Source organism: Oryzias latipes, chromosome 18, assembly GCF_053564925.1.
Source record: "Oryzias latipes strain Hd-rR chromosome 18, Olatipes_Hd-rR_3.1".
Lineage (NCBI taxonomy): Eukaryota > Metazoa > Chordata > Actinopteri > Beloniformes > Adrianichthyidae > Oryzias > Oryzias latipes.
Genome location: NC_136254.1, coordinates 31,831,824 through 31,850,591, shown reverse-complemented (window position 1 = coordinate 31,850,591; position 18,768 = coordinate 31,831,824). Strand labels below are relative to the sequence as shown.

Sequence of the window (18,768 nt, the reverse complement as noted above, 5' to 3'; positions counted from 1 at the left end):
TGGATCAGATATGGAGAATAAAATGAGGGACATCGTTTTCTCTTGTTTCTGATTTATCTAAACACAGTTTGATCAAGTTTCACTAAAAACAGGAGGTCTTTGGTTTGCTGCATGTTGGCAGTTGTACTTTAAAACTGGCACCAAAATAAAACAAACCTGATTTCCACTCCTCAGTTCTCGTCAATTAAAACGTTCAGACAAACCTGTCTTGTTAGTTTGAATACCTTCAATGTTTTATTTTATATTCTTGATACGCGATGAAAGTGTGATTCTGAGCAAAAGGTCAAATTGAGACAAAGCTATCAAACTTCAAATGCTTTATTGTCTTTTTATGTTGATTGAGTGTGAGTGTAAATGTGAAATGTGTGTTATTGTTGTTCTGCTGCCTCTTGGCCAGGACGCTCTTGCAAAAGAGATTTTTAATCTCAATGACTTTTTTGAAATACATTTAAATAAAATTAAAAAAGGGTTTGATAGGATTTTTAATGATTGATCAGTTTTTCTCAATTCAGTTTACTTATTCACTAGTTCACAATCCAGTGCCCACACACACAACAACCTCACAGACTGATACTTGTGACTAACCAACAACTAGGATTCACCCAGGAAACGAGGAATCAAAGCATGTTCATGGAGAACATGTCAAATTTCACACAAAATTAATCTGTCATTAAAATGCTGCTAATGATCTCAGCATTTAGTCTTTAATTTTAATGGAGTGATGATGCTAGCAAAAAATACAAATCACGTTGAATGTGTGTGCATGTGTCATTGAATAAATATGCAACACTCTGGTAATTAATTCATTTCCTTGTGTGACTTGCTATAACTTAGTTATGTTTCACTAAAGAACAAAGTTTCCCTCTAACAACATAAAATCCCCTCAAGGTGTTTTTGTGAAAACTCTGCTGAGAACCATGTGTCATGACTACGATTCTTCAGATCCATGGGGTGGATCAGATGTACAACTTATTAAAGAATGCTGCCAGCGAACAAAAGAACTGTCTTAGGTGTGCTAAAGTTAGTGATTTGCATATACTGGGCTGTACTTATTAGTATCAATCCGATGCCAAGTATTTACAGGGCTAGTATCACCAATGTACAGATACTTTTTCCTTGAACTGTTGTGATCTTAGAATTAAGTTGGAAATACAGTGATCCCTCGCTATAACAAGGTTTACTTTTCACGGTTTCGCTACTTCACGGATTTGCATCTGCATTGTGTTCTGCTTTTTGATTGGCTGCAAAGTCACTCCGCTTCTTCCTGTGCGTCAATAACGTTGCAGTTTAATATGTACATTACGTACGTGCAAATTATCTTGCAATTTGGAGTTTCTCTAAAACCCATAGAAAAAAGAGCGACAACAACTGCCCATCACTATGCTCTTCTCCTGATCAAACACAGCTGCACCGTGGGCTTCAAAAGAAGAAAACACTGCAGAGCGGAGTCAGGATGCAGCGGCTCAGTCTGGAGAGCAGTGAAATACACCTGAGTCACTATTTGTCCGACTGTACTTTGTGTTTTTTTCATAATTGTTTTTTAAATTTTCTCCCGTTTAATCCAATACTCGGGTGGCGGTGGGCGGGGCTAATCTCCGCGATTTGAAGCCTTCATATTGATGATTCAAATTATTATTTGACAGTACACTAGTTATTTGTTGAAAAAAAAACGTTTCTAAAGTACTTTTATTTGTGAAACAAATGCTTGAGCCTGTAAAACGGTTTGTTCTTTTCTTTTCAATGTATAAAGAGTATTTAATAGGATTATTATTGTAAAAAAAAAAAAATAAAGGTTTCTACTTCACGGATTTTGCCTATCACGGGTTCTTTTTGGAACGTAACCCCCGCGAAAAACAAGGGTTTACTGTACACAATATTTTAATGTGTATAGTAAAACACAGGACAGAGACTTTTGGCAAAAAAAACTGTTAACTAATTAGAACAATGTAAACTGAACATACATCAATTATAGAACATGTTAATCAATTATGGTATAGTCCTATATTGTAGTGTCCCTTTTTCTGAGGCACTGAGCCTTAATCCTTTTTAAGGTTTTTTCTTCTGGTTACTGTTGGCCGTAACCAACGCCGTACAAGCCATTCAGCAACTTCTGAATCTCTTTTTTTTCTTTTTTAACTTGTTCTGTCCAACAGCTGGGCAGGCAGATGAGAGCTGAGGGCCTCTTGTGTTGGACATATTTTACTTTAACAAGAGGGGTTATTAATCTTCAGACAAACCAAAGGTATGACTGAATAAACCCCTTTTGTAATTGAGGCCAAACTTTATTAATTTCAACCATTTTTGAAAATATTTGGTGTTGGACCGGACGGAAAAGGAAAGAAGGGAAGAAGAGGGAGGGATGTTAGAGAGGGGGGGGGGGGGGTGATAGTGGGAGGGGAGGAGGGATAGGACCATGAAGCTGCATAAAACAACAAGTTTACTGGTTGTTTATCGTTACGGTAAGGTTCAAATGTAGTTCAAAAAGGGCGGGGCCTGTCCACACACACACTGAAATGTTATCAACACACCTGCTAGCTGCAAAAATGTCCACATGTCAACATGTATAAAACAGATAGTGTACACACACGCATACTTATGCCTTTAAACCAACTAGTATGAAATATTTTATTCATTCTATCACGCAAACTATTAGTGCGAAGGTGAGCTAACACCTGTGCTCAGGTGAGTGTTTATGTTTTTCTAAAATGGATGGAGGAATGTGTAAAGAAGGAAGGAGAGTGCCCAGCCACCCCTACTCCAGCAGCAGCGGCAGCCAGAACCCTCCAACACCACACGGCAGCAGGCAGGGAAGAACCGCCCCCCCGGGCGACCAAATCCGGAGTCCAGAGTTACATCTGTGTCATTTACATAATTTTAACATGATACACAATATAATAATAGTACTTTTTTTTCCTCAATGTGCTACAAAAAGGTCTTGTTTCTTTCTGTCACGTGTAAGAGAGATTCCTATCAGGTGACACGACTATGAACACACCTGAGAATAAGGAAAAAAGAACAGGTTGTGCAGGAATTTAGTCGTCTTTTTCCAATTAAACAACCTTGAACAAGACATTACAACATTTGACTAAAACCAGTTTGTTAAACTGTCAGAACAAATAAAACTCAAAGTTGAATAACAAAAAGCCACTAAATGCAAACCTTGTTTAAATGATGATAATGAAAAACAACATTTGACTGAGAGGATTTTGTTGTTCCGTCAATCAACAATCTATTCCTGCTTCATCCTGAGGACAAAGGGGGTTACTGTAACCTACCCAGGCTAGTCTAAGCAGAGCACACTTTGGACAGGTCAGTATTCCATTGTGGGTCACATTCAAATGTCTTAATTACTAAATATATTTTTTACATCCCTAATTTTAAAAAGAAACTATTCCTCTAAGTTTGATTTTAGTTCCTCTGTGTTTATTTTCCATCCTGCAATTACAGGAGGGGGAGGCTCCCTCATGTTGGCAGGTCGGTGTCCACACCTGCAGCCCTGCCCTTAAATTCTTCTGGGTGTACATAAAAGTCAGGATGGAGATAAAAGGAGGCAGACAGGGAGGAGGAAAGCCAAGCGAGGACAGCGGCATCTTTCACTGAGACCCCCTGCAGGATCGTCAGAGACCCCACAGAACAGAAGTCTTCATCTTCTTCAAAACTGCATCTGGTAAGACAAGTTTCACACCTGCTGGAGCTTCAACATTTTAGGGGTTTCTTCATGGGTTTGGAAGTCGTCAGTGAAAAAGATTCCCAATTACCTGTTACTGTGATTCACCCACCCACCGGTGAGTTGCGCCCGCCTTTTGACTTATGTTCCAAAGACTACCACAAGTGCTGTAGGCGCAAGTGTCAAGTAACTTGCAGCAGAGGGCGGTAGTCACGTGCACGTTGGGTCTGCTGTGTCGGAGCGGGGAATTGTGGGAAATAATCCCCATTGCCTGCTCTTGTCAAAAAAGGGATGAGCCAAGGTTTTTCTTCTGCCTACTTCCTTATCATGTGGCTGTTTTTCATTGTTTCACTCTTAGTTATTTTCATCCTTTTTTCACACCATAAGTGTGGAGAGGAGAGAGGATGAAGAGAGCGGTGCGATTTTCAGTATCAGATGTGTCAAAATTAAAGCATTAGATGTAGGCCGTAGCAGGCCTGTCAAAGTAAAAGCTGAAAGTCTCCTCTTTGACTTAGGTATTTCCTTACCTATAGCACAACGGCAAACGCCAGATGCCGCCCTCTGTAACATGCCGCCCTGGGCCACGACCACCTCGCCCATATCAAAAACCGCCACTGACTATGAGTTATTAATGTTGTTCCTGTTTTCTACCAACGTACAGCGGCTTTTCATCCCATTAGGATCAGCAGATTCACCTTGATTGCATAAAGGGTTGGAGAGTTACAGCAGGTCAAACGACGTGTTATTTAGGTGTCTACATCTCCTGTGTTAAAGGATTTTACAATATCAGAAATGAACAGACTTCTGGTTCTAGTTAAGCAAAGATGCATTTAGTAGAGATTTTATACAGGAACCACAGCTTAAAGGGCCTTTATCATGACAAAACAATTCTGTGAGCTTTTAAGTCTGTTATAACGTTCATTTCTCACAAAAAACAACCCCAAAGTGGTATTTGATCCATTCACTTATCTCTGAGCATTACTGTAAAAAGTTTGAGCACCAGCGCCTCTCAATCCACAAAAACAAGCGGGCTCTCTTATTGTGACATCACAAAGTGAGGAACAGCCCCTTCCAGGAAGTCTGTGCTGCCAGCTCCACCCCCTGGCTAACACACTTAGCCAGGGGGCTAAATCGACAAGAATTCTCTCATTCTTTATGTACAACATGCACATCCATTTTGCAAAACATTCAGATGTTTGTTCTTTTTAATGGGCGGCACCCACACTGGGTGAAAGGCGGAGCCTCAGAGATCGAGTCCTCTTACTTCTGTGTAGGAAAATGAACTGCAAAAATAAGTAAAATCTAATGAAAAAATTGTTCTTTAGTGTATCAAATATAATATATTGTTATATATGGACATATGCTGAAGAAAAAGCATGATATAGACCCATTAAAACCAACCATTGTCCTGTCTTATGTCACTCTGAGATCGTGGAACGCTGAACCGATGTGATCAAGTAACTCATTACCTGCTTTTAGTCTGTTCCTCTTCAAAGAATTCAATCTTTCCATCCTTTGTGTTTTCTAGACCTCTGTGACCTGATTGGTCCTTCCTCCAAAATGCTCCCCCCCCTGCTGTTCCTGTTTGCTGCTGCTGGACTGACAGGTATGTCACCAAAAATGAAAGCTGTTTAAACTCAGAAATGTCTCTCAATCTTATCTGTGCATCGAACAATAAGAGTTTTTTAGTTTTTACCCTTTTTTTAATGTCCTGTTAATTTCTGTTCAGATCCTTGCATTAACACTGGATTGTTATTTTGTGTTAAATGCTGAGTCCTCTTGTGTGTTTCCATCCTTTCAGATGCATCCATTGTGTTCCCAATAACTGAAAACACTCAGGTTGACACCAGCTCATGTCCCATCACATATTATGGACAGGAGTACACCACAATCTACGTAAGAAATAGAAACTTTGTGATTCAAGGATGTCTTTTTGTTGAGCAAATGTTATTAAAAAAAATGAAATAAATATTTATCTAAAAAACTACATCTCAAACTGATTACAGATAAACTTCACCGGTCAACACATGTTTGTTTGTTTCAACGGCTATTACCACCCTGAGAGCAACGGCGACTGTATTAAGGCCCCGAATACTGAAAACAGAACAGACTTTGAGTTAAATGACGACAATGATCCTTCCTATTGGACTTATCTGACAACTCTGATAAAGAGCTCAGTAAACACCATCACAAACGATGCAACATGCTCTATGACTTTCTCTTATTCAGTAAGTATGCTTGTTTAATCTTCAAGTTTCTTAATTCAAATTAAACAAACATCAGATCAAACTATTTTCTGGACTATGAGATCAACCCTTTATATTGTTTCTTCATCATCCTAGAATGTCCCGGCTCTGTTTGGCATGGGGTCCCAGTCAGCTCTGTATTGGTCTGCCTCTCCACAACAAGTGAGCAAAAGAAATTAGTGTTTTTTTTAGAATAACATATTTAATTACAGTTTATATGTAAAATTGAATTTTAAAATCTTCTGATTTCTTTAATGCAGAAGGACTTGCATGTTTTTTTCTCTAAACTTGTTTTTTCATTTGATTTATTTTTGTCTCTTAAACTCATTTATGTTTTTCTCTTCTAGCTTGTTAGTGTTCTGGTCAATGGAGATGTGGTAGAAAATGTGCCGGGCATTCAAAACGGGCCTGTTATCTCAGACACCAGTGGCTGCAGAATCTCAGGTTAGTAAATGACTCTTTTGTTCTGGTTTCTATGTCTTATCAAACATTGATGATACAGCCCAGTCAGTGTGTCTGAACTGGTGGATTTGTCTCCTTCATTTCTCAGGCTTTGGGGTGAAACCTGGAACTACACGCCAAAGTCTTGACAACTGTACTTCTCTGATATGCAGCAACACCAGTGTTAGCTCTACAAAAAGGTGTGACTCACTAAGCAATGTGACGGCAACAAACTGTCATTACATTCTAGACTTTAATAAATATATCTCACATCGTCTACTGACCAATTTTGCTGGTGTGCATCTGTTCATTTGTATAAATGGGTATTAGATCTAATTAAAATTCATCAAAAAATAAACAAGATAAAAATAAATGTTTGTCTCTGGCTTAGAGGAGCTTCAGAAAACAACACAGCGCCCTCTAGTAGCTGCAGGCCTCAGCTGTGGTTTACAATTATGTTTTTTTTCCTCATAACCTCCATCAGCTGCTTGGTGAAAGGACTCTGCACAGTGACCGGTCCCACCGTCATTGACTTCAGAGGACAAATGAACTCAGTGTCAGACCGGTGTGAGTACACTCTGCTGCAGGATCAGTCTGCTGGATTCACTCTGAAGGCCAACTTTCTGGAACGGCGTCGCAGAGATGTGAGCTTTGTGGACAGTGTCACTCTGGACTTCAGTCAGGGTGCTGACATTCAGCTGCTACAAGGACACAGAGTCCTGGTAAGCTGACTAAAACCTCATGAGTTGATCTCCTCCACACCTCCTCTGCTCTGAAGATGATTGAGGAGTTTCACTGACTGTTTCCTCCTTCAATCTGTCTGCTGTCCAACAGGTGGGAGGCTCACCTGTGACCCTCAGTGGTTTAGTCCAGACGTTTAATGGTGTTCGTCTCTCCAAGGACCAGACTGGAGTCACTGCCAATATTTCACTCAATGGTTCACCTGTGTCTGTGTTCTTTGATGGAACCACAGCTCAGATCTACATTGATGTACCTGTCAATGTTAAGGGTCTGTGTGCAGACTCTAGCAGTTCCTCATCTTCAAGGCTGTCCAGTGACTCCAGGTAACATCTGATCACAAAGTCAGAGTCTCGCTGATTGCTGCTCTGCTGCTGTTTGATAAAAGATTAGAACAGTCCTGATTATGTGTTGTTTGTCATCAGCAGCTGTCAGGAAGTGTATGAGGATCCTGCTGATGACACCATTGACCCCGATAGTGTGATTGCACAGTAAGCAGATTCCTCCATTCATCTTCAGTGACGTCAGTGATAAAGAACAAGTATAAATGATCATCTGTTTAATGTCTTCTCTGTTCTTCTCTTTCCTGCATTGAACAGGTGTAACATCCTGAATTCTTCACCATTCTCCTCCTGTAATGCTGTTGTTGATCCAGAGTCATACATAATTGCCTGCAGAAATACTTTGAACAAGTATCCTGCAGTGGACGGTCTCAGGTGTCAGTTCCTTAAGGCCTACGCCAAAGCCTGCCAGAAGAGTCAATCTACCGTGCAGAACTGGTGGACAGCAGCTAAGTGCCGTAAGAACGTTACAGAAATGATCTTTGTTTGTCAAAGCCCCTACATTCTCAGAGTAACACACTTGTTCTTCTCTGCAGACCACCCTGAGCCCATCTGTCAGGACAAATGCAGTGACCATGAGTTCTGTGGAGATATCCACGGAAACACTGACTGCCGCTGTAGAGCCATTTATGCCTCAAATTACACTGAATAGAACAGACTGGGTATGTCAGCTGTCAGACCTGATTATCAGAACTTAGAAAGGACTCCATTTCATAGTTTGACTCATTGTTCACATGTTCAGGAGGTCCAACTGTCTGCAAGGACAACACTGCCTCCCTCACTCTGGTGGGTTGTCTCCTGAAGGAAAACGGCATCGACTACAATCACCTACACCTCAATGACAAGACCTGCACAGGTGTGATGGACCCCGAGAGTCACATTCTGAAGTTCAGCTTTAGCAGTGACAGTTGTGGAACAGAGGTCACGGTGGGTTTCCTCCTCTAACTCTTTATTCTCCTCAAAAACATCTCCAAACATCTCCTCCTTCTCTCTGCTGAGCTTCTCCTGCTCCTCTCTAGTTTAAGCCTTCGTGGAAATGATCTGACTATTGGTGAAAAATGGTCAATCATGTATGGAGCCCGCAGCGGCCCACATGAAATATCAAGGTCATAGACTGCTTGGTAAGACTGTAGGGTGAAATTGTTGATGTGCATTTGTTCCTATGGGAATGCTGTGGGCAACTGGTTGTGGTGAACACTTCTACAACACATAAAGGTAAGTAACGGGAAAATAGGTGAAATGTACGTGTGTCTGAAAGTTTTTTAAATGTTCAACCGAAATCCTACGAACTGCGCAACGAGCCCATTAGTGCTGTTCAAGTGATAAATGTACCTCCCTTACACACAGCCAGACTGCTAGAAATTTTTTTTTTTTTTTTGTGTGGGGAGGGAGAGGGGAAGAATGTTAGGTGAGGGTGGAAGAGAGTAAAAGGAAGAAAGGTGAAATGGTGGGGGATACAAGCACTGATTTGAATAAGTTATTATTTTAAGCTGTAACAATTATACCAGATCTGCTGGAAAGACAAATGTTACATCAAAGGTGAAAATCTGACACTAAGATGAGCGAAAAAAATCTGTCCATCAATACACTGTGGGTAAGGAGGAGGGATGAAGCAGACAGGGATCAGTGTGGCAGTGTGCATGTGCACGTGGGGGTGGGGATACATGCATGCTGCCAAAGTGAACCGTGTGTTCATAAGGGGAACCAGATCCTACCCAGCCAGACCAGGAGAGGGGAGGAGAGCCCCCCAGGCCAGGAGCCCCCCCAGCATCCGGACCCAGGCAGCCCGGGAGGGGAGGAGGAGGGGACCGCCCACGCCACCAGCCAGGCACAGAAAGGGCCCCCCTACAGGTTCCCCCCCAATGCCCAGAGGCACAAGCGAACCCAGTGTCCGGCCCCCAGGCCACGAGACAGGAGCGCTTAGCCTTACCAGGCGGCAGCCATGGGGGCCACCGTGCGCCGGACGCCGAGACAAAGGCCAGGGACGAAGCCAAGGCCCCTGGGACCCATGAGTCGGCCACCCCCCGACCGGCGCCCCGTTTCCGCAAGCCAGCCCAGGCACGCGACCTAAGCAACCCAGGGATCGCCGCGCACCCACAGCCACCCCCCATAACTCTACAACCCTACACACTACAACCCCCCCCCCCCGCCATATTATCTGAGCCCCCCTCCCCAACCCTCTCAGTGCCACCCCCTCTCTGTGAAGGGGAGGGAGAGCCCCAGAGGGTCCCAGCGAGCCAGCCCCCAGGTCCGTCCTACCCATGCACTCACGCACACATACTCACAATCATCTGGTTACCCTCCCTCCCCCCGCCGCCACGCAGTAACCCCCCCCAGCCGGCCGACCCCCAGCGGCGTATGCCCGACCATTTCCACAGCTGACAGGATACCCATAAGCCCGGCCGCCCTGAGAGGACCAGGCGGGTGAAGACCGGCCGCCCCCCCCCCCCCCCCCGACCCCACCCATGTATGGAGGTGTGGGAGTGCTGTGTGTGTGCTTCAGGTAAAATAGGAGGTCCCCAGTGTGGGGGGCTCCACCGCTGCCAAGCCGCAAAGCCCCCCACTCCGGGGTCCCTCTGTGAGTGGTGTGTATTTGCTGCGTGTGTGCTGCTAGCATGCAGTGTGTGTGTCTACAGAGGGAGTTAAAATTGTGGGGAGGGGCCAGCGAAAGGTGAGCACGGATGTTTCACCGTGCCCCCCTCCACCAGACCCTCTCCACAAGGCCCTAGATGAATCAGTGTGTCTAATATGCAAGTAAAAAGCGGGGAGGAGGGCGGGTGCCAACGAGAACCCAGAGAGGGGCATCCCCAGTGAGCCCCGCCAGCATACCCCTCCCATCCAGATCCCGGAGCCCTATGTGGTAGGCGCCCCCCCTCCCAGAGCGGCCAGGCAGCCAGAAACGGGAAGCCAGCCGCAGTTGGAGGCCAGAACCTCGTAGCGCCGAGAGACAGCCAGCAGTGAAGGGTCCCGGTGCCAGAACGGAGGGGCAGGGGTTCCAGCCCCACCATTCATACCCTGGCCTCCCTAAGGACTAGCACACCGCCCCCCAGCCCCCCCCCCCCCCAAAATAAATAAATAAATAAAATAAATAAAATAAATAAAATAAATAAATAATAATAATAATAATAATAATAATGAAATAAACCCACCCAAGTGAACCACTTAACCCCTGCTGTGACTGCGGCGTCGACCCCCGGGGGGCCAGGCCACACGCCAACTACCGGCCACGGGCGAAACACCGGCCATGGGCAGACGACCCCAGGCCCCAGAGCCCCCCCCACCAGCCCCCGCCACGGCGCCCAGCCACCCAGCACGGCACCCGGCCGCCGTTCCCGGTCAGCCGCACTGCCTACCCCGCGCCCAGAAGGCATCCGCCCAGGAACCCCTGCCAAGTTGCTGGCAGAGTGTGCGCCCCCACCACCACCCCACCCAGGCAACCAGAGCCCCGAGCCTGGAGAACGGCAGGCCCGGCAGAGCCCACCCCCCCCAAATCCAACCCCGGCCCACCCAACCAGCCAGGACCCAACTCAACCTATCACCATCCCACCCCTACTAGGTGATGTGACTAACCAGCTGGAGCCAGGGAGAGTCTGAAGCCGACAGGTTTTTTGTGGAGGACATCATCTCTAAACTAATATGCTCTGACATGAGGTTTCTGTAGTGGTTGATGCTAAGATTATTTTTAGATTTCCAGTTTAGGAGGATAGTTTTCTTTGCGATACATACAGCGGTGAGAACCATATAGGCCTTGTTAGATTCCATGTTGATGTTATTCAGGTCACCTAATAAGCAGAATTTGGGGCAAGCAGGAATCTTATGATTAAACCAGATTGATAAATCCTCACAGACCTTACGCCAGAATGATTGGACAGGTGGACAGAACCACAGGGCATGCAAATAGTCGTCTATGTTGTTACCTATGCACTGTGTGCATATAGCAGACTGATTGAGACCCATTTTAAATAACCTCTGTCCGGTGTAGTGAGTTCTGTGGAGAACCTTGTATTGAATAAGTTGCAGATTAGGGCTTTTGGTCATATTAAAGGCATTCAAACAGATCTGTAGCCAAAATTGATCACTAGAATTCAATGATAGCTCAGACTCCCATTTTGTCATGGGTAAGTAAATTGTTTCATCTATGTCTAATAGCATCTTATAAATTTTGGAGGTGAGTTTGGGATTTTTAAGGTCCATGAAACGTGTTACTGTAAGGGGGAGGTCTAGGCCTATTTGGGTCAGGCAGTATTTAGTGCTTATAGCTGATTTAAGCTGCTGATATTCTAGAAATTTGTTTATATTAATTCCATAAGTTGAGGATAACGTTGAGAGGGACATAAATTTTCTATTCTGAATTATATGCTGGAACTGCTGGATTCCTTTGTTCTTCCATGAAACAAAATGAATCATGTTTTTGTTAATCAAAATGTCAGGGTTATTCCAAATGGGGCTAAGTTTACATGGAAATAATGTGAGGTTGTTTTTTTTAAGAAAATCCCACCAGGCTGTTAAGGATGAGCTGATGTTTAAACTTCTGAAGCATTTGTGTTGTTTAATTTTAGAACTGAAGAAAGGTAAATTAGAAATATCTAGGTTATCACAGAGATTTTGTTCTATGTCTAGCCAGGATTCATCTAGCACACCAGGATTCAGCCATTTTTGTACATAACACAATCTGTTCGCGGAGTAGTAGTCCTGGAAGTCTGGAAGGCCTAGTCCTCCTCTATCTTTAGGTTTTTAAATAGTTTTAAACTGATCCGTGGGGGTTTACCTTCCCAGAGGTATTGGGAAATGAATGAATCTAATGATTTGAACCAAGTAGTTGGAGGTTTGGAAGGAATCATTGAAAATAGGTAGTTAATTTTTGGGAGAATCATCATTTTTATGGTTGCAACTCTCCCGATTAGAGAAATGGGTAGAGTTTTCCATCTAGTGAGATCAGCCTCGGTTGTTTTAAGTAGTTGGGTGTGGTTTAGCTTGAGTAAATCAGAAAGCGTAGAGGAGATATTTATACCTAAGTACTTTATGTTGCCTGTTTGTATTTTAATAGATGACGGATTTAGATAATTGCAATTAATTAGTAGAATTGTGCTTTTAGACCAGTTTATGGAGTATTCTGAAACTGAGGAAAATCTATTAATTAGGGAGATGATTTGGCAGATGGAAGATTGTGAATTTGGAGTAAATAGTAAAACATCATCTGCATAAAGACTTATTTTGTGTTCTAAATTTTTGGTTTGAATGCCTTCAATGTCTCAACTTTGCCTAATAGCAGCAGCTAGAGGTTCAATAAATAGTGCAAATAAAGATGGAGATTGTGGACAGCCTTGTCTGGTTCCTCTTTGTAAATTAAAGCTTGGAGATGTTTGGTCATTTGTTCTGATACGAGCATTAGGAGAGGCATATAATATTTTAATCCAGTTAATAAATGATTTTCCAAAGCCAAATTTGTTCAGGGTGGCTATTAAAAATTTCCAGTTGACCCGATCAAATGCCTTTTCTGCGTCCAGTGACAAAACGGTTGCTTCTTGGTTGTTGATGGTTGTATAATCTATGAGGTTGATTAATCTGCGCATGTTGGTAGATGAATGTCTACCCTTTATAAAGCCTGTTTGGTCAGGATGTATTAAAGAAGGAACTACCTTCTCCAGCCTTCCTGCCAAGGCTTTGCAGATTATTTTAAGATCTGCATTAATCAGCGATATGGGTCGATAGCTGGATGGTGATGTGGGATCTTTTCCAGGTTTCAGAAGTAAGATTATATTAGCAGAATTCATATTTGGAGGTAGATAATTGTTGTCCTTAATTTCTATTGTCATTCTGAGAAAAATGGGAGCTAAGATTTGCCAAAACTCTTTATAAAATTCTGCTGGGAAGCCGTCTGGTCCTGGGGCTTTTTTACTAGGCATGTTGGTCAATGCTTTATGTAGCTCTTCTTCAGTAAAAGGGGACTCCAGGGCTGTGATTTGTTCCTCTGTTGGTCTAGGCAAATCTATGCTATTGAGAAAACTGTTGATGTCATTGTCAGAAGGATTAATTTGGGATGAGTAGAGAGATTGGTAAAAGTTTTGAAAAACTGAATTTATTGCAGCTGGATCATGTGTTGCATTTCCTGTTAGGTCTATGACTGATGAAATAGTTGTCTTCTCTTTGTTTATTTTGAGTTGATTTGCCAAATATTTTCCAGATTTATTACTGTGATCAAACCTCTCCAGGCGTAGTGTCTGTAATAAAAACTGTGTTCTTTGATTAGTTATTTCATTTAATTCAATTCTTACTTTCCTTATTTGTTGTAGAGTTTGTTCATCCAGACAGTTGCTGTAGGTTTCCTCTAACAGTCTGATTTTTTGCTCTAAATCCACTAGTTTAGAGTTCTCTTTTCTTTTTTTGTGGGATGAGAAGGCGATTATTTTTCCTCTCATGACTGCTTTCCCGGCTTCCCATAAGAGGCACGAAGAAATACCTGGGTGGTCAATATTTTGAATATATGAGGACCATTCTTTAGCAAAGAAATCTATAAAGTTAGGGTCTCTGAGCAACGATGTATTGAACCTCCAGCTCCTTAATGAAGGTGGTGATGTTTTGTTTTTAAGTCAGGAAAACTGGTGCGTGGTCGCTGATAGTAATGGGGTGGATCTGTGCTTCCGTAGCTATGCTCAACAAGGAGCTGTTAACCAAGAAATAATCTAGTCTTGAGTATGATTGATGAACTGTGGAAAAAAAGGTATAAGCTCTTTTCGTGGGGTGGAATAAACGCCAAACATCACAAAGACCAAAATCCTCCATGTACTGTTTAACAGTGTTTGTGGATTGCCAGATTCTAAGATTTCCTGTGATATTTAGCCTATCCATCTCTGGATCTAAACACATGTTGAGGTCACCTGCAATGATTAGGGATTTGTCTGTATGTTCAGATAGCGAAGAGAAGAAGGAATGAAAGAATTTAGGGTCATCTACGTTGGGGGCGTACACATTAGCTAAACACAGCTGCATATTTTGGGTGGAAAGAGTGACTATTATAAATCTTCCTTCTGGGTCTATGACTGTACTAGTTTCTGTGAATTTAATTTCCCTATTTATCATAATTGTTACTCCTCTCTGTCTAGAATTATAACAGGCTGAATATACGTTGGGAAAATCTGCTGTGGCGAGAATATTCACTGAGGAATTAGACATATGAGTTTCTTGAAGAAACGCAAAATCAGTTTTGAGGTCTTTTAATTTGCTCATTATTTTCAGTCTCTTCTCTCTGGTTCCAGCTCCGTGCACATTCCAAGTAACTAACCTTAAGGTGGACATGCTGCTGTTGAGGTGAATGTTAGAAACTGTATGTTATTGATGTAGGCAAAAATGAGTATATATGTACACATAATGGTGTGCTTGATGTTGCTATGAGGCTTTATGTGTAATGTACAGTGCATGTGATGTAATGCTGGACATGCTGAGTGTCTGAGTGTGTTGTGCAGATCAGTACTATTGTAGAGTGGCTGGGTTATGTGGCAGCTTAGGTGAGGGGGAGGGAATAGTGTGTGAAAAAAGAAAAAAGGGAAAGGAGTGCAGAGGGGGGGATGATTAAGGAAACAGGGAGGGTAGAAACAGAACAAACCTATCATAAACAGGCTTGAAGCTGCTGAGGAGACTGGTGGTGATTTTACCTAAAGTGGAAAACCTTTATGCCCCGTGAGTTATGCCCAGTGTGTCACATATAAGCATAAACTGACACCTGTGCAGAGAGTGTAAAGGGTGTGGATACATATCTGGTTTAGAATAGCCAGGGAGTGACGTTTGGGTCGCGGTGGAGCTGTCCATTCACATAGAGTCGGTCCACAGAGATGACAGCGCGGGCCCCTTCGCTCAGAAATTTCTTCCTGATGGGGAACAGGATCCTTCGGCGCTCCAAGATTTCTTTGGGGAACTGGTCATCCATCCTGAAGTCGGTTCCCCGGAGCTCTCTGCCACGGCGCCTCACCTCTTCCTTCTCCTTGTGAAGGACAAACTTGGCCACGATGGGTCTGGGCCTGCAGTTCCCAGGTCTCGCTGCTCCCATGCGATGCACATGGTGAAAGTTTATGGTTTTAACTTTTTCCTCTGGAAGCTTTAGTTGGGTTTGAATAAAGTTTTTAATTTTTTCCTCGGCGTTTCTGGTATTCCCATGACCACCAGGTTATCTCTCATGGATCTTGATTGAAGATCCAGAATGGACTCCTTGATCTTCTTATTTTCGTCAGAGAGTCGGCTCATTCCCTCAGCGCTGAATTGTCCGCGGTCAGGGTTTCCACTTGTTTTTGGGAAAATTCTAGAGCATCCTTGATCTCTTGAAATTCCCGGTAAAGAACTTCCAGGAGGGAAAGACGGCTGTCGAAGCTGGATAGTTTTGCATCAATGCTAAGAAGCATATCCCACACGTTAGATTCGAACTCCGTCTTCGGTGGAGAAGCTCCCGGTGATTCTTCGGGTCGGCTCCGCTTGGTGGGGGCGGCTGGCTTGGCTGACTGAGGGGTTTTTCCCATGACGAGACGCTCGTATTGCTCGTCGATGTAGCTTGTCAGGCTGTCCAGATCCTCCTCGCTGCTGCAGCTCTCCAGGACGTTCGGAGATTACTTTGGAAAAAATTCGGGGGGGGAATGACACTGGGACGGTGTATTTATCCCAAAAAAGAAGAAAAAGAGAAAAAAAAGATATTCCGCTGGCTTGTTTGTTGTTTTAGTTTCCCAGGATTAAATCATCTCATTTTCAACCAGGTCTCGAGCAGGTCCGCGTCACAGCGTCATGCTAACCCGGAAGTCCGGTAGCATGTCGTTAGATTTGATTTTAAATTGCGTTTTAAATTTCAAATTCTGCTAGAAATTATGTAATAAGACAATCAGAGTTGTTTCTGGGCCATACGAGCACTTGTGTGTCACATGACCCACATTATCTATACAGGTCCACCTCCCACAGGGATACATGTTGCAAAGGCTTTAGGAACTTCTGTTGAGTTTTATTCATTTCATTTTCCGTCGACAATAAAACATTTTGATTTACTTCTGAACATTTGATTCCTCAGACCAACAACAGCCAGGTCATCTTCACAAATGCAGTTGTGACCCGGAACAGCTCCTCAGACCTCATCACTCGTCAGGATAAAGTCTTCATTGAGTTCTCCTGCAGCCATCCTGCACCTGAACTGCAGAATGTGGCCTTCAAGATTATAGATAAGTGAGTACTAAATTAGAAGAAGGATGTGAAACGTATGAGCTGGATTATGAGTTAAAGAATCTTCTTTGTTCTTTTCAGCTCTGTGGAAGTTGTCCTCCAATCTGGAGAGTGGCACTACAGCTTGACCATGAAGGCTTACTCTGATGCTGCCCAAACCCAACTTTTGGGTCCAAACAGTGATGTCAGGCTGAACCAGAAGATCTGGATTGTGCTGGAGACCAACGGTCTGGATGCAGAGGTGGTTTCTGTGGTGACCGACTCCTGCTGGGCAACCAGTGGGAACTCACCCAGCAGCTCTCCCAGATATGACCTGATCACAGACGGGTGAGACGATCAGAACCTCCTGCTTCAAGGCAACCATCTAAAAGTTCTGACAATAGATTGTTTTTTCTGGTTTGTTACCAGCTGTGCAAATGCAGAGGATGGAACAGTTCAAGTGATGGGAAATGGAGAAGGAACCTCCAACTCCTTCTCCTTCAACATGTTTGAGTTCTCTGGAAAGGAACCTTCAGAAGTCTACCTTCACTGCCAGCTGCAGCTGTGTGTCAAAAAGAACAACAGCTGTGAGCCGGTACGTCTCCATGGAAACTTTACTGAATAAACACGTTTAATGAGAACTATGAGGACAGAAAATGTTCTAACGTCTGAACTTTATCTTCCAGGGTTCCTCTGGTTCAGCTAGAAGACGCAGATCTCTCAGATACAGACGTGGAGCTCCAGCCTTGATCAGCATGGTCTGGACTCCATAGGTAAGACTAGTGAACTTTACCAGAAGCAGCAGGAAGGTCACATGATAAAAGTTTAGCCTTTCTTCTTGAAGCATCTTTCATTCATATTTAAATTCTGTTTCCAGGTGGTTTCAACAGAAAAGTTGACCTTTCCTGACTTGATCCTGGTCCTGAACCTGAATGTGTTAAAGATTCTCAGTTCTTGCTTCTATGAATTAAGTTTTTAATCAGAACTTAAACTGTTGATTTTAGGGATGAATTCTGTAGAAAAGACAAAACTTTATCCTAGATATTATATTGATCATCTGATTGGTTTCTTAGTAATGACATGGGAAAGGGAAGTGTGTGAGTTTCCTTTAGCTTCTCTACAAAATCAAAGGATGTACTTTAAGTCAATCTGAGGAACTCCCTGGAGAACTAGCATTGGATGATATATTATTGAGTAAATAGTCTAGAAATATACAACTTTTGGGGTTTGACTGGTTAGATTTTGATGGATGTTAACTCTTTTATAGAAGAGAAGCTCTAAAAGTATTTCCAAAGAGTTCCTATTACACTGGTGTTTACTGTTTTTCCATTGGGTCGTGTACATGTACCATCTAAACCACCCAATTCTGCTTCATTTGAACTGGTCCTTTTGTTTGATTTCCTTTTAAACTTTTGGTGAAAAATTTATGACAATAATGGCATGTGTTTCTGTTTTTGTGGTTGTTTACAGTTTTTCAGCAATAATAATAAAACATGTGGTTAAAGAAAAGCCTGAATTTTCATCTCTGTGTACTCACTACCACGACAATTTTTGGTGTAGAGAAGGTCGTCTTTTATGTTAACAATTAGCTGGATCTTTACCTGTATAATAACCCATAATAATCTACATTTCCACTGAAAAAACAGAAAGGAAAAATGATTTAACATTTACTTTAAAATCTTACAAAAGTTTGTAAGGAACGTTAGAAAGATGTGTTTTTAGAACTGAGCAGTGATTGAGTGATGTAGCCATTCCAGGACGATGGTTCTAAAGTGTCCGTTATCTTTTGGTGAAGGTCAGTCTTGCTGCTGTATTTTTTTGGATGTCTTTTTGTCGCATTGCGTGGTGTAAATAACATTTATCTATAAATGGTTGCTTGTCTTGAGATAATCTACTCCACATTTAAAAAATAAACTTTTTGAGTCTATATAAGATTGATATAAGTCTGAAAACTAAATGAATGAGCCTTAACAAATAGTGTGGGTGTGATGATAGAAATAAAACACAGAAAATATTGGGTCATGGTTTCACTGCACTAGCTTTGTAGCCCCACCTGACCTTCTCGAGGAATTACGTGACCTGTTCTGTCGTCATGCTTTCCAACAGATCCAGCTCCTGTCCTGACACAGAACCAAGCTCGGGTCAGCACCACATCCTTTGCTTC

The 18,768-nt window shown here is 42.8% G+C and overlaps 1 protein-coding gene and 1 pseudogene across 2 annotated transcripts; both read left to right on the top strand.

Moving 5' to 3' along the window:
* The first annotated feature begins 3,600 nt into the window (after positions 1-3,600).
* LOC144986996 (uncharacterized) lies at positions 3,601-6,780 on the top strand. The gene is made up of 7 exons (XM_078935772.1): positions 3,601-3,667; positions 5,196-5,273; positions 5,469-5,563; positions 5,674-5,895; positions 6,010-6,075; positions 6,261-6,357; positions 6,464-6,780. The coding sequence occupies exons 2-7, from the start codon at positions 5,228-5,230 to the stop codon at positions 6,682-6,684; spliced, it is 747 nt and encodes a 248-aa protein (XP_078791898.1). The 5' UTR covers positions 3,601-3,667; positions 5,196-5,227; the 3' UTR covers positions 6,685-6,780.
* Positions 6,781-6,794: 14 nt separating this feature from the next.
* Positions 6,795-18,113, top strand: LOC144986994 (uromodulin-like; annotated as a pseudogene). The gene is made up of 11 exons (XR_013650833.1): positions 6,795-7,076; positions 7,189-7,418; positions 7,518-7,583; positions 7,692-7,891; positions 7,970-8,095; positions 8,176-8,360; positions 16,477-16,628; positions 16,707-16,952; positions 17,034-17,199; positions 17,291-17,377; positions 17,482-18,113. The product of XR_013650833.1 is annotated as a uromodulin-like (transcript).
* The last annotated feature ends 655 nt before the right edge of the window (positions 18,114-18,768 follow it).